Below are 23709 nucleotides of genomic sequence, written 5' to 3'. Positions count from 1 at the left end.
TTTTCCGTTTACAGTAACATTCAGCCTTCAGTAAATAGACTATGGGGCTACTTCTGTTTGTCGGCGAGGTGCACAATAGTCTGTTAAGGGTGGGGAAGAAAGTACACGAGGGGGAAGAAGAAAAGGGAGGAAAAAGAGAGGGAAAAGAAAAGCAGAGTTATACACCTGAACCATAGCAGAGTTATACACCTGAACCATAGCAGAGTTATACACCTGAACCATAGCAGGTTATACACCTGAACCATAGCAGGTTATACACCTGAACCATAGCAGAGTTATACACCTGAACCATAGCAGAGTTATACACCTAAACCATAGCAGAGTTATACACCTGAACCATAGCAGGTTATACACCTGAACCATAGCAGAGTTATACACCTGAACCATAGCAGGGTTATACACCTGAACCATAGCAGAGTTATACACCTGAACCATAGCAGGTTATACACCTGAACCATAGCAGGTTATACACCTGAACCACAGCAGGGTTATACACCTGAACCATAGCAGGTTATACACCTGAACCATAGCAGAGTTATACACCTGAACCATAGCAGAGTTATACACCTGAACCATAGCAGGTTATACACCTGAACCATAGCAGGTTATACACCTGAACCATAGTAGGTTATACACCTGAACCATAGCAGGTTATACACCTGAACCATAGCAGGTTATACACCTGAACCACAGCAGGGTTATACACCTGAACCATAGCAGGTTATACACCTGAACCATAGCAGAGTTATACACCTGAACCATAGCAGAGTTATACACCTGAACCATAGCAGGTTATACACCTGAACCATAGTAGGTTATACACCTGAACCATAGCAGGTTATACACCTGAACCATAGCAGAGTTATTCACCTGAACCATAGCAGAGTTATACACCTGAACCATAGCAGAGTTATACACCTGAACCATAGCAGAGTTATACACCTGAACCATATCAGGTTATACACCTGAACCATAGCAGGTTATACACCTGAACCATAGCAGGTTATACACCTGAACCATAGCAGGGTTATACACCTGAACCATAGCAGAGTTATACACCTGAACCATAGCAGAGTTATACACCTGAACCATAGCAGGTTATACACCTGAACCATAGCAGAGTTATACACCTGAACCATAGCAGAGTTATACACCTGAACCATAGCAGGTTATACACCTGAACCATAGCAGAGTTATACACCTGAACCATAGCAGAGTTATACACCTGAACCATAGCAGGGTTATACAGCTGAACCATAGCAGAGTTATACACCTGAACCATAGCAGGTTATACACCTGAACCATAGCAGGTTATACACCTGAACCATAGCAGGTTATACACCTGAACCATAGCAGGTTATACACCTGAACCATAGCAGAGTTATACACCTGAACCACAGCAGGGTTATACACCTGAACCATAGCAGAGTTATACACCTGAACCATAGCAGAGTTATACACCTGAACCATAGTAGAGTTATACACCTGAACCATAGCAGGTTATACACCTGAACCACAGCAGAGTTATACACCTGAACCATAGCAGAGTTATACACCTGAACCATAGCAGGTTATACACCTGAACCACAGCAGAGTTATACACCTGAACCATAGCAGAGTTATACACCTGAACCCCCCAGCCATAGCAGGGTTAGGGTTATATATTATCATATTATATATAGTAGTATATAGTATATCATATAGGAATCATATAGGAATGAGTCAACTGTTTATTGCTTTTATTTTGTCCATTGCAATGGACGACAGGTCTGAATAGTTGACTAGTAGACTAATAGACTGATAGATTGCCCCAACAGTCCCATATACATTGGACAATTACAATAAATTATTTTTGTCATACAGCTACAGAAACAATTCGGAGGTGTGTGATAGATTCAACCATTGAACAGGACATATTCTCATGTGCTTCTGGTTTCAACAACTCAAGCCTTATGTGTTGTGCTGTCGACAATCGACCACCAGATGGCGACATTTTAGCTGTTTGATACGCATGTGCACTCACACATGGTTTTGGTCATTCAATGTATGTTGTTACTGTTCAAAAACCCTTTGACTGTTGTTGTCACGCTGTTATATTACTGTATTCACAAAGACCAAGACATTTAACAACCAGACACAGGGCTACAAACGGGTTATGAGACATCAGAGGTATTACTATTTGATTACATATTCATGTAAATTAAGTAACAATAATGATAACCAATCGGTAATTAAGGGTGCAAGGGTTAACCTAAAACTTACATAACAGATAGTACTCACACACACACACACACACACACACACACACACACACACACCTAACAGATAGTACTCACACATTCACATTTTTTTCAACCCCATTTTATTAATCCAAACAAAGCAGATTTACACACAATCTATTTCCCAAGAACAGTTTCTCTACCTGCCGATACAGAAACAATAGAATCACAGAATCCCACTAGAATAACCCTCTCTCTCAGGACTATAAACCCACTAGAATAACCCTCTCTCTCAGGACTATAAACCCACTAGAATAACCCTCTCTCTCAGGACTATAAACCCACTAGAATAACCCTCTCTCTCAGGACTATAAACCCACTAGAATAACCCTCTCTCTCAGGACTATAAACCCACTAGAATAACCCTCTCCATCAGGACTATAAAAGTGTAAAGATTGGAGATGATCATGTTGACACCATGAGTAGCAGGACTAGACGATGTTGGACCAAAATAGTTTGATACCAATCATGTTTCTGTCAATATATTAAGAAAACAAATGTAAAAAATAGTATTTCAAAGTAGCAGAGCGCAGATAATCTCAAACACAAACTTTAATGATTTCAGATGTTGATTTATATGGGAAGTATCTCACCCCCCAAAGAAATGGATGAGGTTTTGGATGAGTTGTCTAGAAGTGTGACTGCTGATGACACTTGTTCTTATGGAAGGTTTGACTGGTGATGACTGATGGACAGTTGATTCACTGACTGAGACAAATGTCCTGATTGTAAGTGGCTTTGGAGGAAAGCGTCTAATGACTGCAGTGTGGATGTTTATCATCAATGATGAACCACAACAAAACACATGAATGTGTGAATTATGATGAAATCCTAGAAAACCTACAAATATGAAATATATGAAAACTTGATTTCTGTTACTGTATATCGTTGCCATCCGCTGATCAAGTGCAGCAACAATAAGAGTTAATCAGATACAGGGTTAGGGTTAGGCTGTTTTAGACAATCGTGTGTTTGTGTCGAGGTGCACGTTGATCTGACTTCATCTGTCAGATGAGATGACTTCATATCCTCCTCCGGTCCCTGCTTCTCTCCTGTGAGGGCACACACACACACACACACACACACACACACACACACACAGTCAATACTGAGTTCAGTGATGTAAGAAGGTATTTTACATTTTCTACATTTTAAACATTTAGCAGACGCTTATCCAAAGCGACTTACAATTAGAGATTCCATAGACAGTCTCCCTGGAGTAACTTAGGGCTGAGTGCCTTACTCAAGGACACACTTGTGGTGGTGTTCCCAGGTCTTACTCAAGGGCACACTAGTGGTGGTGTTCCCAGGTCTTACTCAAGGGCACACTAGTGGTGGTGTTCCCAGGTCTTACTCAAGGGCACACTAGTGGTGGTGTTCCCAGGTCTTACTCAAGGCCACACTAGTGGTGGTGTTCCCAGGTCTTACTCAAGGGCACACTAGTGGTGGTGTTCCCAGGTCTTACTCAAGGACACACTAGTGGTGGTGTTCCCAGGTCTTACTCAAGGACACACTAGTGGTGGTGTTCCCAGGTCTTACTCAAGGACACACTAGTGGTGGTGTTCCCAGGTCTTACTCAAGGACACACTAGTGGTGGTGTTCCCAGGTCTTACTCAAGGAAACACTAGTGGTGGTGTTCCCAGGTCTTACTCAAGGACACACTAGTGGTGGTGTTCCCAGGTCTTACTCAAGGACACACTAGTGGTGGTGTTCCCAGGTCTTACTCAAGGACACACTAGTGGTGGTGTTCCCAGGTCTTACTCAAGGACACACTAGTGGTGGTGTTCCCAGGTCTTACTCAAGGACACACTAGTGGTGGTGTTCCCAGGTCTTACTCAAGGGACACACTAGTGGTGGTGTTCCCAGGTCTTACTCAATGGCACACTAGTGGTGGTGTTACAGGTCTTACTCAAGGACACACTAGTGGTGGTGTTCCCAGGTCTTACTCAAGAAAACACTAGTAGTGGTGTTCCCAGGTCTTACTCAAGGACACACTAGTGGTGGTGTTGCCAGGTCTTACTCAAGGGCACACTAGTGGTGGTGTTCCCAGGTCTTACTCAAGAAAACACTAGTAGTGGTGTTCCCAGGTCTTACTCAAGGACACACTAGTGGTGGTGTTGCCAGGTCTTACTCAAGGACACACTAGTGGTGGTGTTCCCAGGTCTTACTCAAGGACACACTAGTGGTGGTGTTCCCAGGTCTTACTCAAGGACACACTAGTGGTGGTGTTCCCAGGTCTTACTCAAGGACACACTAGTGGTGGTGTTCCCAGGTCTTACTCAAGGACACACTAGTGGTGGTGTTCCCAGGTCTTACTCAAGGACACACTAGTGGTGGTGTTCCCAGGTCTTACTCAAGGGACACACTAGTGGTGGTGTTCCCAGGTCTTACTCAATGGCACACTAGTGGTGGTGTTACAGGTCTTACTCAAGGACACACTAGTGGTGGTGTTCCCAGGTCTTACTCAAGAAAACACTAGTAGTGGTGTTCCCAGGTCTTACTCAAGGACACACTAGTGGTGGTGTTGCCAGGTCTTACTCAAGGGCACACTAGTGGTGGTGTTCCCAGGTCTTACTCAAGAAAACACTAGTAGTGGTGTTCCCAGGTCTTACTCAAGGACACACTAGTGGTGGTGTTGCCAGGTCTTACTCAAGGACACACTAGTGGTGGTGTTCCCAGGTCTTACTCAAGGACACACTAGTGGTGGTGTTCCCAGGTCTTACTCAAGGGACACACTAGTGGTGGTGTTCCCAGGTCTTACTCAATGGCACACTAGTGGTGGTGTTACAGGTCTTACTCAAGGACACACTAGTGGTGGTGTTCCCAGGTCTTACTCAAGAAAACACTAGTAGTGGTGTTCCCAGGTCTTACTCAAGGACACACTAGTGGTGGTGTTGCCAGGTCTTACTCAAGGGCACACTAGTGGTGGTGTTCCCAGGTCTTACTCAAGAAAACACTAGTAGTGGTGTTCCCAGGTCTTACTCAAGGACACACTAGTGGTGGTGTTCCCAGGTCTTACTCAAGGACACACTAGTGGTGGTGTTCCCAGGTCTTACTCAAGGACACACTAGTGGTGGTGTTCCCAGGTCTTACTCAAGGACACACTAGTGGTGGTGTTCCCAGGTCTTACTCAAGGACACACTAGTGGTGGTGTTCCCAGGTCTTACTCAAGGACACACTAGTGGTGGTGTTCCCAGGTCTTACTCAAGGACACACTAGTGGTGGTGTTCCCAGGTCTTACTCAAGGACACACTAGTGGTGGTGTTCCCAGGTCTTACTCAAGGACACACTAGTGGTGGTGTTCCCAGGTCTTACTCAAGGACACACTAGTGGTGGTGTTCCCAGGTCTTACTCAAGGACACACTAGTGGTGGTGTTCCCAGGTCTTACTCAAGGACACACTAGTGGAGGTGTTCCCAGGTGGGACTTGAACTCATGACCTTCTGATCACCAGTCCATCTCACCATCCCGTAGGCCTACGTGTTCCTCTGAAGGTCAAAGAGACCAGACTTGAGAGACCCACCTACTCTAGAACTGTCTAGCATGTCGGCCCTAAATCACTGACTCATGTCAACAGAGGACTAGTGTCATATGCATGGATGAAGTCTGTTTCCACAACTAGAATCTCACCTGTTTGATCAGTGCAGAGAAACCTCATGCTTTGGGTGCAGAGTTGTTGGAACTATCGTCAGAAGCTACGAGGAAACAAGACAAGGCCAGAGTTCAACCAACCAGGAATACAGAACTACATTCTGACATGGAAACAGTCCCATGTTATACCTCAACAACATTTACATGTGTTCATTAATGCTTTATTTATCCAGGGCCCTTTGAGATATGAATCTCTTTTATAAGGGAGCCCTGGCCAAGACGCACCATAGCAGATTAACATTCACACAGTATAAAACACAACAACAACAACTAAATAGATACAATATTAAATTAAATGTAAGTAAATATTTTAATTGTGATGGTTTCTAGTAAAAGATACATGGTGAACAGCCACACATGATTGTCATTCATACATTTGTAAATGCAACATGAAGGTGTAGAATACTTACTGCTAGCTTGGGAGAATCCTGAAACACAGAGTTGTACATGAAGATATTACTGACTCTTATAGTTTGATTTTAGTAAGTAAGTAAGTACTTACGTAACATACTGACAACAACACCTCCACTGATGATATGATTTCTCATAGGTTTCTCACCTTTCTTGCTCTTCCTCTTCTTCTTCATGATGAAGAACACAGTGGTGATGATGATGATGATGAGGAGGAGGAATCCGACCACAACTCCAATGATGAGGGGGGCGGGGTCAGGGATAACTGTAACCAACACAGAGCAGTCAGACTGGAACTGAGGGTCACAGTTTGGTTTCCTCTCAACCAAGACACTTCCTCTCTTTCTCCTCTCTTTCTCCATGGTGCTCTGCTGTACTGTGAGTCACTGAGAATGATCACGTTGTATCTTCTTACCTCTGTTGGTCTTTATCACGGAGCGCTCCAGTCTGATGACGATGTCGACCTCCATCCCAGAGAGCTGAACCACACAGTCATACTGGTTCTTCTCCCAGTCCTCAGGCTTCACAAGGAGGCGAGTGCTCATCTGGAAGGTTCCGTCGTGGTTGGGGAGAAGCTCTCCGTACTCCACATCCTCAAACAGCTGATCATCAAGCTGACCATCTCTCGTCCAGAACACCATCACTGCACTGGGGTAGAAACCTGTAGCGTGGCAGGTGACTGGAGAGGAGGGGGTCTTCTGGAGCAGAGACACTGAGGGAGGGACTGGGGGGGGGGGAGGGGAGGGGGGGAGGAAGAGAGAGAGGGAGAGAAAGAGAGGGGAGAGAGGGAGGGAGGGAATGAGAGAGAGAGGGGAAGAGAGAGTAGGAGAGAGAGAGAGAGTGGGAGGAGGAGAGAGGGAGGAGAGAGAGAGGGGGGGAGAGAGAGAGAAAGAGAGGAAGGGGGAAAGAGAAGGAGGGGGAGAGAGAGGGGCGAAAAGCAGTAGTTTGGGGGGGAGGGGGAGAGAGAAGGAGCAGGAAATAAAAGAGGGAGAGAGGGGGAAAGGGCAGCAGTAAAAAAGAGCAGGAAATAGAAGGAATGTAATTGTTCCACTTCAGAGTAGTTGAATATGAACATGTTGTGTCAGGTGACGTGTCAGGTGATGTGTCAGTGTGTACCTGTCCTCTTCAGAGTGCTCTCCCCGTACTGCAGGTACTTCTTCAGATACTCAATGCAGGTCTGGGTGTAGTAGTGTTTCCTGTACTCATTATCAGCTTGAAGACTGTCCCACCTGTGTTTGGTGATGACGGCCTGTGACACTGGAGCGATCCATGTAGATGTCCGCAGGTCAAAGGACAGGAAGTCCTCTCCATCATAACCATGCTGCTCAAACCCCTCTGTGACTCCAGTCTCCTCATCCCAACTACAACCATACATGTTCTGGATAATATGTCCATCTGAGAGAGAGAGAGAGAGAGAGAGAGAGAGAGAGAGAGAGAGAGAGAGAGAGAGAGAGACAGTGAGAGAGAGAGAGACAGAGAGAGAGAGAGACAGTGAGAGACAGAGAGAGAGACAGAGAGAGAGAGAGAGAGACAGACAGAGAGACAGACAGAGAGAGAGACAGTGAGAGAGAGAGGCAGACAGAGAGAGACAGAGACAAACAGAGAGAGAGACAGACAGAGAGACAGACAGAGAGAGAGACAGTGAGAGAGAGAGGCAGACAGAGAGAGACAGAGACAAACAGAGAGAGAGACAGACAGAGAGACAGACAGAGAGAGAGACAGTGAGAGAGAGAGGCAGACAGAGAGAGGCAGACAGAGAGAGAGACAGACAGGTTCAGTCAGACAGGGTCCTCTATCATCGTCTATCAGCAGTAATAAAACACAGTGATGTCACACCTTCACTCAGACACAGAGTACATGATTCAGAGAGAGAGAGTGTGTGTGTGTGTGTGTGTGTGTGTGCGCGAGCGAGTGTGTGTGTTTGTGTGAGTGTGTGTGTATGTGTGCGAGTGTGTGTGTTTGTGTGAGAGTGTGTGTGTGTGTGTGTATGTGTGTGTGTGTGTGAGAATGTGTGTGTGTGTGTGTGTGTGTGTGTGTGTGTGTGTAGGTGTGTGTATGTGTGTGTGTGTGTGAGTGTGAGTGTGAGTGTGAGTGTGTGTGTGCGTGCCTGTGTGTGTGTGTGTGTGTGTGTGTGTAGTGAGAGTGTAAAGGTCCAGAGTGAAAGGTTCTGTGTCTGACGGTCCCTCAGCAGAAGGTCCACTAGGTTGTTCTGGTCAGTTCAGTCCAACAGTGTTTTATCTCATGTAGGATCATGTTGATGCTTCTCAATGTGAGACGGATCAGGTCAGAACTTCCCCAGATCCAAGAGAACAACACGGAAATATCAACTATGGTTAAAACCATCAGGAGGAATGTAACAGTAAAGAAGGTGTTGCTCTCACCTCCACTCTGGTTGAAACGCTGCTTCAGAGTACCAAGGCGTACTTTGTAGACCTGCTGGTTGCCCATCAAAACCTGAGTGTACCTCTCCCAGTACTGTGGCTCATCTTTAGTCACGTTGTTCATCCAGTCCTGTTTGGGCACGACTCTCTTGGTGATGCTGTCATAGTGAAGCACCTGAACACCATCCAACATCCCCACAACCACAAACTCTGGGAGGTTTGGAACTCCAGAGGATGCAGTGAAGAAATTGTGATAGGAGTGGGTCACTAGAAGAAACATGAATGAAAGTATGCAGAGATATAATACTATATGTATGAACTCTTACAGAGGAACCACAGGAGAGCATTGTGTTTGATACACCCTCCACCCTCTATCATCCCCCTCTCCTCTCCTCCTCCGAACACCCTCCACCCTCTATCATCCCCCTCTCCTCTCCTCTCCTCCTCCTGACACCCTACACCCTCTATCAAAAATAAACTTGTTTTCCTTCTACACAACTATACACATTCATGTAGGCACAAATGATTTACAATGTATTAAATGTAAGTTAAACAACAGAATAGTCCATAACAATAATAATAATAATAATAATAATAATAATAATAATAATAAACCTCAACACCCATCTCCAACAGAATCTATAACACCAACATGTAGCAGCTGTGTTGTATTTCTATATGAGATATGAATCATCTACTGGCCACTGCTGGTATTAACACCTACTGGCCACTGCTGGTATTAACATCTACTGGCCACTGCTGGTATTAACATCTACTGGTCACTGCTAGTATTAACATCTACTGGCCACTGCTGGTATTAACACCTACTGGCCACTGCAGGTATTAACACCTACTGGCCACTGCTGGTATTAACATCTACTGGCCACTGCTGGTATTAACATCTACTGGTCACTGCTGGTATTAACATCTACTGGTCACTGCTGGTATTAACATCTACTGGTCACTGCTGGTATTAACACCTACTGGCCACTGCTGGTATTAACATCTACTGGTCACTGCTGGTATTAACATCTACTGGTCACTGCTGGTATTAACACCTACTGGCCACTGCTGGTATTAACATCTACTGGTCACTGCTGGTATTAACATCTACTGGTCACTGCTGGTATTAACATCTACTGGTCACTGCTGGTATTAACATCTACTGGTCACTGCTGGTATTAACATCTACTGGTCACTGCTGGTATTAACACCTACTGGTCACTGCTGGTATTAACATCTACTGGTCACTGCTGGTATTAACACCTACTGGTCACTGCTGGTATTAACATCTACTGGCCACTGCTGGTATTAACACCTACTGGCCACTGCTGGTATTAACACCACTGTCATTACTGGGCATTGAGGGGCTCAGCACCACGGCAAGGACAGACTACTGAGATGCATCTTCTGACTATCAGGTGATTCACATGCAGAGTAAATCCTTCATCTTGACATCATCATCATCATCATCATGAAGCCTAACAGGTTCAGGTTCAGACAGGCTGAAGTAAAACAACGTCTCTGCTCCTCTGCTGAGCTCAGCTGATGTAGCGGGTGCTACGTTCAGCAGAGAGGGTGATCGGCTGTCCCTTGCCCTCCCTCAACTCCCTGCATGACACCAGGGCCCTGAGGAGGGCAAGGAAGATCATGGCCGACCCCTTCCACCCCGGCCACGGCCTCCTCACCCTGCTTCCCTCTGGAAGAAGGTTGCGGCTGCCTAAGGCACTGAAGGCCCGCCACAGGCTCAGTTTCTACCCCTCAGCCGCCAGGCTGATAAATGACTCTGGCTTCCCCCTCCCCCCCGCCCCCAAGTCTGCCCAGGACTGAATATGCACTGGACTCACTGTAAAAACTCTGCACTGCACTTTATACTTTATACCGCACTATCCAATGCACTGTTGTCTGTCCTGTGTTGTTGTTGTTGTGTTGTCCTGTTTTTTTGACACGTGAAAAAAGTATAAACGCACTTACTGTAATGACGAAGCAAATTCCTATATGTGTAATGCATAATGGCAATAAACGTTATCTGAATCTGAATCTGATGTCCTGCTGCTCCATGACCCTGACCTAACCCTGACCCTGACCTACCCCTGACCCTGACCTAACCCTGACCCTGACCTAACCCTGACCCTGACCCTGACCTAACCCTGACCCTGACCTAACCCTGACCTAACCCTGACCCTGACCTAACCCTGACCCTGACCTAACCCTAACCCTGACCTAACCCTGACCGTGACCTAACCCTGACCTAACCCTGACCCTGACCTAACCCTGACACTGACCCTGACCTAATCCTGACCTAACCCTGACCCTGACCTAACCCTGACCTAACCCTGACCCAACCCTGACGTAACCCTGACCCTGACCTAACCCTGACCTAACCCTGACCTAACCCTGACCGTGACCTAACCTTGACCTAACCCTGACCCTGACCTAACCCTGACACTGACCCTGACCTAACCCTGACCTAACCCTGACCCTGACCTGACCCTGACCTAACCCTGACCTAACCCTGACGTAACCCTGACTCTGACCTAACCCTGACGTAACCCTGACCCTGACCTAACCCTGACCCTGACCTAACCCTGACCTAACCCTGACCCTGACCTAACCCTGACCTAACCCTGACCCTGACCTAACCCTAACCCTGACCTAACCCTGACCCTGACGTTACCCTGACCCTGACGTAACCCTGACGTAACCCTGACCCTGACCTAACCCTGACCCTGACCTAACCCTGACCTAACCCTGACCCTGACCTAACCCTGACCCTGACCTAACCCTGACCCTGACCTAACCCTGACGTAACCCTGACCCTGACGTAACCCTGACGTAACCCTGACCCTGACCTAACCCTGACCTAACCCTAACCCTGACCTAACCCTGACCCTGACCCTGACGTAACCCTGACGTAACCCTGACCCTGACCTAACCCTGACCCTGACCTAGCCCTGACCTAACCCTGACCTAACCCTGACCCTGACCTAACCCTGACCCTGACCTAACCCTGACCAAGCCCTGACCTAACCCTGACCTAACCCTGACCTAACCCTGACCCTGACCTAACCCAGTGGAGGTGGAGGTGTGTACAGGGGGCCTGACCCTGACCCTGACCTTAACCCTGACCTAACCCTGACCCTAGCCCTAACACTGACCCTGACCGATCTAACCCTGACCTAACCCTGACCCTAACCTTGACCCTAACCTAACCCAGTGGAGGTGGAGGTGTGTCCAGGGGGCCTGGCAGCAAACACAGAGTTCCCTGTAGTTGTCAGACTGGAATCACTCTGATGATGTTTGACATCACGCTGAAGGAGGTGCTTCTCCTGAAACGCTTTTATAGCATCACAACCAGAACACTCATAAAACCACACAGTGTGGCAAAGCATTTCCTGGAAAGTACCGCACACGCACGCACGCGCGCAGACACACACACACACACACACACACACTTGCATGCATGCATGCACGCACGCACACACACACCCACGCACACACACACCCACACACACACAAACAAACACACACACACACACACACATACGCACGCACGCACACACACGCACACACATGCCCACACACACGCACACACACACACACACACACACACAAACACACACACTGGGGCGTGGAGGTGACAACATGTTGTTGAGGTAGTGCAAGCGCAGCACTCGTCACTAGAAACCCAGACGGCCATTTTGTGTCTTCATCTCCCCGTCCTCCTGACATGGCCGACACACTGACACAGCGCTCACACCTGATTGGTCAGATCTGTTTCGCTGTGGGATGTGTGACATGGAGTCATATTCTTTGTTAGTTTCGTTTTCATACAACATTTCTCCCATGAAAAACTCTGAATACATCTTGACTTCATCTCTTACTACTATCGCTACCTATGTCGTTGTTTTTATTATTTTTGTACTTTGTGGCGTTGTTGAGGAGGTAGCTGCCCAAAGCATTCCATTACACCGTCTACGGCTGTATGCTGCAGATATGATGAATAAACTTCGATTTGACTAGATGACATTTATCTACAGGACCAACCATGGGAGCTAACATGTTAGCTTCAAGTTTCATGTTTATTTAGTCCTAACGTGCATTTCTCAACACACCTTACATCATATAAACAACCAACACGTTAATAAACACAACAGTAATAAACCTCCTGTCAGAGTGTGTTGGTATGTGTGTATGGAGGGATTACCACAACAAGTGCAGTTATCAGGCCATGAATCAAGGACTGGAAAGTCCCCTGGTGAGAAGCAACACACACACACACACACACACACACACACACACACACACACACACACACACACACACACACACACACACACACAGAACCGTGGTGCGTATCTGTGGTCAGAGCGCCCTCTACAGGTGGACGGTTGTATTATACATCATTGTTGCTGTTAAAAGAAATCATGTGACTATTCTAATCTCCCTGCCAGACCGACACAGCAGCATTTGGCAGGACAGATGCTAAATGGGATCCTTGGGATGGCCAACGTTTAACCCTAACCCTGACCTTAACCCTAACCTAACCTTAACTTAACCCTAACCCTGACCTTAACCCTAACCTAACCTTAACTTAACCCTAACCCTGACCTTAACCCTGACCATAACTTAACACTAACCCTGACCTTAACCCTAACCTTAACTTAACACTAACCCTGACCTTAACCCTAACCGTAACTTAACACTAACCCTGAACTTAACCCTAACCATAACTTAACACTAACCCTGACCTTAACCCTAACCTTAACTTAACACTAACCCTGACCTCAACTTAACCCTAACCATAACCATTGTATGTTATGCAATGGTAGTGGTATTAAATAACTGAGTATGATCATATTTATGCCATTTGTCTGACACTGATCCAAAGCAGCTCACAGCACAGTGAGAAGGCTACATACACTGTTTGTATTCATGGTCCCAGCAGGAATTGAACCCACAACATCAGCCTAGCCACTGAGCCACAGAGGAACATCAGGTCCTCTACATCTGCTGTTCCCAGACCAGGTGTGACAACCAAACATTATTATTGTAATATACAACAACCAAACAGTATTATTATTGTAATATACAACAACCAAACATTATTATTGTAATATACAACAACCAAACATTATTATTGTAATATACAACAACCAAACATTATTATTGTAATATACAACTATACAAAAGGCTATGAATTATGTTTTTCCTCACTTATTTCCCAATACAAAGGGAAACCCACACATACTTCCTACAGATCACAAACACCCCAAAAGATGTTGAAGACTAAAGACAAAGTACGTTAAACCTCCAACCAGCTGTAAAACAACAGTCCTGAATTGCTTTCCGGGAAAGTCACATCTGACATTTCCATGTTTAGCAGACGCTTTTATCCAAAGAGTCTTACAATAAGTACATTAGTCTGAACCTCTCAAACACTGAGGGAATCACATCTAATGGGTGTGACACAAACACGGACCGTTTTCATTATGACTAATTATTTACATTTTAATTTGACTGAATTTCATTGTGTAAATAAATGCAGGAAGGTCAAACAGGCCCATGATGTGATACGGCAAACAACAGCAAAGCTTTATGAGTGAATAATGTGAAGTGCGTCTTAAGAGAACGAGGCAGAACAAGTGTAAAACTATTGTTAACGTATTAAATGTATTAAATGTGTTGTAGCTCACTGACCTGCAGATGCGGTGTGAACGCAGAGGAGCAAACCCAGAACACCCAGAGAAGCCAGAGAACCCAGAACAGCCCTCATCTCATCTGGACTTGTTGTTGAAGACAGAGAAAAGCAGAGAAGTGCGTCTGTCTGTCTGTCCCAGCCTGCCTGGTTGTCTGTCTGTCCCAGCCTGCCTGGTTGAGACGTTGAGGAAATGTAGCGATGTTCCGTTCGAGGCAGTAGTCAAAACGGGACCGGCGCATGCGCAGTAACACCTGATGAGAACCACAGGATTTAATGAACCAATAGAAATTAAATAAAGGCTCCTACGTCATCAGAAACCAGGCAGGGCGGATCTGAGGTTGTCACTCGAAATCGAAAGGACTTGGCCAGTTGGCCTGGCGCACAATACTGATCATTAATAACATCATTTAGACAATAGGTCTGCTCAACATGAGTTATGTTTTAGTAAGCCTACATTTAGAAATCATTAGGTCAGGATTAGGCAGTCATAATATCACTGAGATCACTATTAGGCAGCCATAATATCACTAAGCTCATTATTAGGCAGCCATGACAGAGTCCCAAACAGCTTGTCTGCTCTGCTGAGCTGAGTGGCTTTCACTGTTACTGGGTCATCAGTCATCAGTCAGGTTGAAGGTAAGTTGATCAGCGGGGCGAGGGTTAGGTATAACCATCAGTTTGAAAAACCATGACAACACACAACATATTAGTTTCATGGTCAAATATGTGCAAATGTGTGCGTTTGGGTCAGAGTGTGTGTGTGTGTGTGCGTGTGTGTGTGTGTGTGTGTGTGTGTGTGTGTGTGTGTGTGTGTGTGTGTGTGTGTGTGTGTGTGTGTGTGCGTGCCATCAGAGCAGCGTCCCAAAACAGCATCAAGCCACAGGATCACTGTCATGATGAAACCCTACACACACACACACACACACACACACACACACACACACACACACACACACACACACACACACACACACACACACACACACACACACACACACAGTACAGCACACCCCCCCCCCATGGTCGGGAGGTCCGTCTCTGCCTCTGGTAAGTTTCTGTTTCCCAGAAGTCAGGCGGATATCTACTGGGTTTCGGAGCATTTCCGTCCCCTAGCGGCAGGACAGAGGAACGGACACACGAACGTCAGCGGCAGAGAATAGAAATGTTGTTACTGTTCAACAACCCTTTGACTATTGTTGTCACGCAACATGTTATAAACCCTTGTAAAATCATGCCAGAATGTTTATATAATGGTTTTAATATCATTTTACATATTTTAATGGCACATTAGCTGGTTGCATTTGTGTTCGGACAGTTGTACCGAATAACTTTTCAACCCTTTAAAGAGCTGAAAGTGCCTGAATTTGTAACAAATCACCATAAACTCTTTGTGTATTCAATAAAGGAGAGCAAATAGTGTTAGTTAACATAATGTATATATTTATATTAATTGTTAATTTTAGAAAATATTACATTCGGACACAAAATATACGTCATTGACCCATATACAGTATGGATATCTATACCTGACATAGATAATATATACAGTATGGATATCTATACATAGATAATATATACAGTATGGATATACATAGATAATATATACTGTATGGATATCTACACATAGATAATATATACAGTATGGATATCTATACATAGATAATATATACAGTATGATATCTATACATAGATAATATATACAGTATGATATCTATACATAGATAATATATACAGTATGGATATCTACACATAGATAATATATACAGTATGGATATCTACACATAGATAATATATACAGTATGGATATCTATACATAGATAATATATACAGTATGGATATCTATACATAGATAATATATACAGTATGGATATCTATACATAGATAATATATACAGTATGGATATCTACACATAGATAATATATACAGTATGGATATCTACACATAGATAATATATACAGTATGGATATCTATACATAGATAATATATACAGTATGGATATCTATACATAGATAATATACAGTACAGAGTATCAAATCCTGAGGGGAAGCTAACGTTAGCTAGGTAACATTCTCTTTGCTAGCGGCAGCTATATTTTAATATTTTAATTGGTAGGAGGAGACCCAGGTCCAAACCCTGTTGGTCCTATCAGGAGGAGGCGCAGGTCCAAACCCTGTTGGTCCTATCAGAAGGAGGCGCAGGTCCAAACCCTGTTGGTCCTATCAGGGCTGTTTCTGAAGTTGGACCTTCACACATAATCTATGTCAACAGTTTCAACATGAAACATATTCTGTAGATAGAGACACCTAGATAACATAAACATATTCTGTAGATAGAGACACCTAGATAACATAAACATATTCTGACATTTAGAGCCGCTTTCACAGACGAGCCATGAGCCTAGTCCTGGACTAAATCACACTTTCAATGTCAAATGTCAACCTGCTTTTTAGTCTGGGGTTAGGCTTAAGCAGGAGGCTCAGCAGGTAGGGCCGACGTCTAATGATCACAAGGTCGGCAGTTTTGCGGTTCGAACCCCGGCTGGCTGTGTGTCGAGGTGTCCTTGAGCAAGGCACTGAACCCCAAATAGCTCCAGGGTCACCTTCTATGGCTCTGACCCCTTGCCTAGAGCATAAAATAGCACATTCCAACAATTGACTGACAGGTTGTAACTATACAAGTATGAAACAATAATGATTGTTATAATGAAGCCTTGTCAGTGAAACCCATTATGTCTGAATCTGCCCCCTCTGGCCACCGGGAGAACTGCAGTTTGTAGAACCAAATAAAACCTTCCTCCCTAATGACAATATAACCCCTGTGGTGTTTCTACAGTGTGAGACATTAGCTGTGGTGTTTCTGCAGTGTGGGACATTAGCTGTGGTGTTTCTGCAGTGAGACATTAGCTGTGGTGTTTCTGCAGTGTGACATTAGCTGTGGTGTTTCTGCAGTGAGACATTAGCTGTGGTGTTTCTGCAGTGAGACATTAGCTGTGGTGTTTCTACAGTGAGACATTAGCTGTGGTGTTTCTGCAGTGAGACATTAGCTGTGGTGTTTCTACAGTGAGACATTAGCTGTGGTGTTTCTGCAGTGTGACATTAGCTGTGGTGTTTCTGCAGTGTGACATTAGCTGTAGTGTTTCTACATTGTGAGACATTAGCTGTGGTGTTTCTACAGTGAGACATTAGCTGTGGTGTTTCTGCAGTGTGACATTAGCTGTGGTGTTTCTGCAGTGAGAGACATTAGCTGTGGTGTTTCTGCAGTGTGAGACATTAGCTGTGGTGTTTCTGCAGTGTGAGACATTAGCTGTGGTGTTTCTGCAGTGAGACATTAGCTGTGGTGTTTCTGCAGTGAGACATTAGCTGTGGTGTTTCTGCACCCAGATTTGAAGAGGCAGCCACCAGAGACAGCAAGGTGAAAACTTATATTAATAATATATAACACCTCTAGACACACGGTTTTGAGTGTGGGTTAGGGGACTGTGTGTGTGTGTGTGTGTGTGTGTGTGTGTACAGTATGTGCAGGGATCAGTGTTGCCACAGTTACTTTGAAAAAGTATTCTGATTACTGATTACTGATTACTCCTTTAAAAAGTAATCTAGTTACTTTACTGATTACTTGATTTAAAAAGTAACTAAGTTAGATTACTAGTTACTTTTTTAGTTACTATTGGCAGCTGCCTAGGCACCCGACCCCCCCCCCCCCCCCGCAACATAAAAATGAAAACTGGTTTTGCCAAAACTCACTTTATTTTAACAGTAACTTAAATTACATAATTAAACTTTAAACAATAACTTAAAACAACAAAATAAAGAGTCTTTCTTTGCCTCACCCAACATAAATACTTGTTTTTAAACAATAAAATAAATATAATCTTTATTTAACACAGTAACTAGCAAGGAGTGGTTTCACAAAACCTAAAACCTACCCTGACCATTCAGATATGATCCTAATATAATCCTAATCCTAAACTGGGTGAGTCTGAGTTTATCAATGAAGAGTGAACTCAGCTGTCAAGACTGGAAGGAGGCCATGAACACGCTATGGAGGCCATGAACACGCTATGGAGGCCATGAACACGCTATGGAGGCCATGAACACACTATGAGTGAAACAGTGGAAAGGGGCGAGTAAACCAGTGGTTGTATCTCATTAACAGAAGCTTCTCAAACCTCTTGTCAGAAAGTCTGTTCCTTCTAGGCGTGAGCACCAAACCTCCCAGACTAAAGAGCCGCTCTACAGGAGCGCTAGATGGGGTTGGAGTGTTATACTTCAAGAAAATGTTCTTAATGTTTGGATACTGATTCAGAATCTGAAGCTCATGCCCTGACCTCAAGTAGTCCATGACTTCCTTTTCTGCCGAGTAGGTCTCCTCTGGCTCCGCCTCAAAAGCAAAAAAGTCCATCTCGCCTTGGTTGGCAGTCGTGGTGGGTACACTGGCAGGGCTCTGTGCTGCAGGAGCAGTTTTGCGACATTCTGCTGTGAGAAGCTCCTTTACTTGCTCCCTCCTACCTTCATCTCTCAGCCATCGGAGTTTGAATTTTGGACAACTAGCAGCTGCGAGAAGGGCATCTTTGTTGTCCAGCACACTGGCAAAACGAGTCTGGATAGCCTGAAAGATATAATTTGATATGTTTATTATTATCTAGTTGTAGCCTATAAGGTCTATTATTTATACCTTTATTTACTAATTATGTATGCAATTAGTTTGTGCAACTGACAACCTACATACTGCAGTATGGTGTGACTCTGCTCCATGTTCATGAATAGTGCAATGAAAATGTATTTATTTATCTTTAAGATGGAACAACATAGCATACCTGCACTATGGCATCTGGAAGGCCTGCAGTCATCTTGGATAGGGTGTCTTTCACAGCAAGGGTCTTCTGCATCAGGACTTCAAGTGTGGGCAGTAAAGTCCCATACGGACAGTCACCTTGTAGGATATCCAGTGCTATAGTTAGAGGCTTCATGACGGTACAGTACTCATGCAGGTACTGGTACTCCTGGTCTTTGAAGCACTTCACTCCCAGCTTGTTGCACAGAGTAGTCAGCTCATTCATGGGGATTTCTGCGATTCTCTTTATGGCTTCGTAAAAGGAATTCCACCTTGTGGATGTCGGTACCAGGAGCTTTCTTTTGTTAACCTCCTCCACCGTTTCTGACGCAACGGTAGATCGGCTTGCTTTCGTCCAGAGAGCTGTGCATTTTGCTGTGCTGCTCCTATACACAGCCTTGCTCTCTGGTTTGGAAGTGATGTACTTCTCCACATCACTTGTAGAAATAAGGTTGAGGGTATGTGAAGCACACCTTTGGTGCGGGGGAAGAATCAGCTGGCCATCACTATCATCCTCAGCTGATAGGATTTCTGACACATCTAAAAAAGTGACATCATCCGTGGCCTCCTCCACCGTCTCATCATCGGACTCTGTGACAGCAGGCTGATAGACTTGAAATGCCTTGACAAAGTTAGATCCATTATCTGTCACTGTTGCTACTACTTTGTTGATTAGTCCATATGAAGAGTGAATGTTTTCGATTTCTGCACCAATAACATCATACGTGTGTCTACCGCGGATTCTCCTACACGCCAATGCAGCCTTGTTGCGGTCTAATGTGGATCTACTAATCCAGTGGAGCGTTACTCCCATATAGCTCCTATTGTTAGCTGTCCAAATGTCCGCTGTAGTTGACACATAGTCGACCTCGTTCAGCGCAGCCTTCAGATGTTTTTCCATCTCTGCATACTCCTTCTCCAAGTACGAAGAAAAAGATGTTCTGTGAGGTAGCTCGGCATTGGTAGTAGTGGGGATCTTGTTAATGATGGCACGGAAAGAGGGCGAGTCAACTGTGTTTATGGGCAGCATTTCCTCTACAACATACCGCCCGACCAATTTATTCAACTCTCCCACACTTACAGGTTGTGATTTTGTAGGCCTACTGAAGTCCAGCTTTTGTTGCTTGAGCGGTGTGGGACCTCCCGCAGAAGTCGAGGCCGCGGTCTCTGGGACTTTCTCCGCGAGCTTGACTGTGCTGTGCAGAGATTCCAAATGTTTCTTTAAATTTGATGTTGTGGTTTTACCACAGGACAATATTTTCTTTCCAGCACAGAGTGTACAACGAACATTTATGTTCTTGTCATCCTTTGCTGACACAAACTCAAAATAATCCCTATATTTCCAGCTATTTAACGCATATCTCTGTTCTCGCTCCAGTATACGCTTCTGTTTACACTGTGCAATCAGCGTGGTGATACACGTGAGCGATTCTGCTGCACCTCGTGTTGAAAACGTGATCACTGACGTCACTCCCCAAGACGCGAGAAAAGCAATAAATGTTTGTTTACTATCGAACATTACAAAGAAATACTGCATTTAGCCTAAGTTATGAGGTAGTAACGCAATAGTAACGCACAGTCACTCGAATAAGTAACTTTAATCAGATTACTGATTTGGAAATAGTATCGCGATAGAATACTCGTTACTGGGAAAAGTAATCAGATTAGAGTATCGCGATACTTAGTATCGCGTTACCGGCATCACTGGCAGGGATGCATTCCAGTGCAATACAGGAATATTGGAGTGACAGTCAGAAAAGTAAAAGTTAAATATTGTGTCAAATATTGTGAAGTTGTCCAGCCTGAAAGAGAGCGTGTGATTCATCATCTCACAGAACAGAAAAAGTCACTAGGCACGTTCTTCCTTTTCATTTGTATTTCACATTTTCATTACAGAACAGAAATGGATTCATATGAATTCAATTAAAAAACATTATTGTCCCAGAAGAGGAATTCATCGTGCATCCAGGAGTTACAACACATTTAAAAATCATTCTTTACACATATGCATTGTAGACCCCATGGTCACCATGACAACCGCATGACAGTGTGTCACACTGCAACCTGACTACCACTTTAACTTCCTGTAATAGTGATCACATTAATAATGTTGATATGATGATTTGCATTCTGCTGCTATCACTGCTATTGTTGATTGTTGTTTTTATATCCTGCTTATTTTATTATTGATTTTGTATTCTGCTGCAATGCCAATGTCTAATGAACCTGAACCCAATAATTGTACTCTGTGTACCTGTACAGTGATGGAATAAAAGCAATTCTGATTCTGATTCTGACAACTCAACACAGTAGCAAAATTAAAAAATTTAAAATTAAAATTAAGTAGCCTTTTCCTCCATGTATAAGAGCCCTCTGTTGGTGGTTTGAGAGTATGACAGCTGTTTGGTCATCCTGAGGAAGTGGTGTTCTCTGCTGAGAGAGCTACAACACTACTGGGTTCCAGTTACTGTCCACTGTGCTACTACAAGGCTGCAGTCTAATCACTAACGCCAGGTGAGTCCTGTATGTTTAACAACATCAATATATGACTCATCAACCATTTGGCAAACAGAAGAAAGTTTAAAGTTTAAACATGAAACTTGACTGCAGACATCTTAGACTTCTGAACATGTGAACCCCTAGCACCAAGGCCAGCACCTGCGTTTGCTCTCAGCAAGATCTTGTATCAGTCTCTCTATCTCTCTGTCTTTATCCTCCCTCTGTCTCTCTATCTGTCTGTCCTTCTCCTCCCTCTGTCTCTCTATCTGTCTGTCCTTCTCCTCCATCTGTCTCTCTATCTCTCTGTCCTCTTTCAGTCTCAATATCTCTCTGTCCTTCTCCTCCATCTGTCTCTCTATCTCTCTGTCTTTATCCTCCCTCTGTCTCTCTATCTGTCTGTCCTTCTCCTCTGTCTCTCTATCTCTCTGTCCTCTTTCAGTCTCAATATCTCTCTGTCCTTCTCCTCCATCTGTCTGCTGAACTCCCTCTGCCTCTTGGTCATTAAGATTATGATGTTCCTCTGTATCTCAGGTAGGACTATCTTCATCAGGCTTCTCTCTGCTTCAACTCTGGCCTCTCCTTCATAGTTCTCCCTGATCTCCTCAATCTCCTGTCTGTGTCTCTCCTCCCTCTCCCTTCTCTCATTCTCTCTTTCCTTTCTGAATTTCTCCAGCTCTCTTTCCAACTCCTCCTTTCGAGCAGACGCACTCTTTAGCTCCCTCTCCAGCTCTCTTATCTTCTCCTTCTCCTTCTCCTCTTTCACCTGTCTCTCTAGTTCAGTTGTTCTGTCACTGAGAGTTCTGATCTCTCCTTTCAGCTTCTGGATTACTCCCTCTTCCTTCTTCAGAGAGTCCTGCAGCTCCTTGTCAAGCCTCTCCTTGACCTCTCTCTCCTCCCTCTGTTTCCTCTCCTCTATCTTCCTTTGTATCACTCCCTCCATCTCTTTGACAAGGGCCTCCGCTTCTGCCAAAATAAAAATAAACCAGGGTCAGGAGTGCTGTGACAGCAACCTTTTTTGAATCCAAACATTTAAGCTAATTTCTCATCTCTTCTTGGGAGGTCCTCTAACTTTTGACCTATAAAGACCATTTCAGACCAAAGAGCTGCAACGAGACGAGACCGTTTTAGAACGTCACAGAGAAGAACTCTGCAACCACTTGCAACCGATGTTCTAAAACTGGGCAGTTCAGACCGAAGATGAAAGATTACAGATTAAAGATCAGTCAGACCGCTGCAACTAGAAGCTGGACGTTCTAAAACGGTCTCGTCTCGTCACAGATCTTTGGTCTGAACTGGCCTTAGTCATCATGGCTGAGCATGTCCAATCAGAGTACAGGAACTGTCCTCAAGCATGTGGTTGGCCCCACCCCTTTTGTTTACCTTTCAGATCTGCGATCAGGTATGACTCTTTCTTCTCCAGGATGGCAAGGACAATATCTTTGAGTTTCCTGCCGCCTGCATTCAGTGGACCGTCGAAAAGTGCTCTCATCTTTCTCTGGGGGGTGGATTCAGACTTCATGTTATCACACTGCTCCTTACTGACTCCCTTCCCCAGGAGTTCATCCAGGATGGAGTTGAAGGTGACCTCTCCCACTCTCTGGATCAATTCGGTCCGGTGGGAGTCCATAAAGTGCTGAGAGGCTACGGTAGCAATGGGACGTGAGGTGATGAAACAGTAATACATGTATTTATTATATAGTTATTTGCCATGTCAATGTTAGCGTGTTAACAATTGCAATTCATCTGGAAACCTTAACATGTTAATTTGTTTTTAACGCAAATTAATCATATTACCAAGTTCTACTGACATGCATCAGTAAACAAATGCAGATGCCTCTGTAGAGGCTTCAAGACAGACTGGGTTGTATATTGGGTTGTCGTCTGGTTCTCCAGCTGCACAGCCGCAGAGAGGAATGCGCTACAGAGAGTCGTGAGATCGGCCCAGAAGATCACCG

At 44.7% G+C, this 23709-nt stretch overlaps 1 protein-coding gene across 1 annotated transcript; it reads right to left on the bottom strand.

Moving 5' to 3' along the window:
* Positions 1–2365: 2365 nt before the first annotated feature.
* LOC308159657 (major histocompatibility complex class I-related gene protein-like) lies at positions 2366–23381 on the bottom strand (the record flags this gene model as incomplete). Its single annotated transcript, XM_080533473.1, has 9 exons — positions 2366–3331; positions 5909–5973; positions 6340–6357; positions 6489–6605; positions 6756–7064; positions 7457–7735; positions 8722–8988; positions 22463–22717; positions 23135–23381. 8 exons carry the CDS (start codon positions 23379–23381, stop codon positions 5933–5935), a joined length of 1533 nt encoding a protein of 510 aa, XP_080389599.1. The 3' UTR covers positions 2366–3331; positions 5909–5932.
* Between the last annotated feature and the right edge of the window lie 328 nt (positions 23382–23709).

Source organism: Nansenia antarctica (genome assembly GCF_963989245.1).
Source record: "Nansenia antarctica genome assembly, chromosome: 6".
Lineage (NCBI taxonomy): Eukaryota > Metazoa > Chordata > Actinopteri > Argentiniformes > Microstomatidae > Nansenia > Nansenia antarctica.
This window is presented reverse-complemented; position numbering and strand designations above follow the sequence as displayed.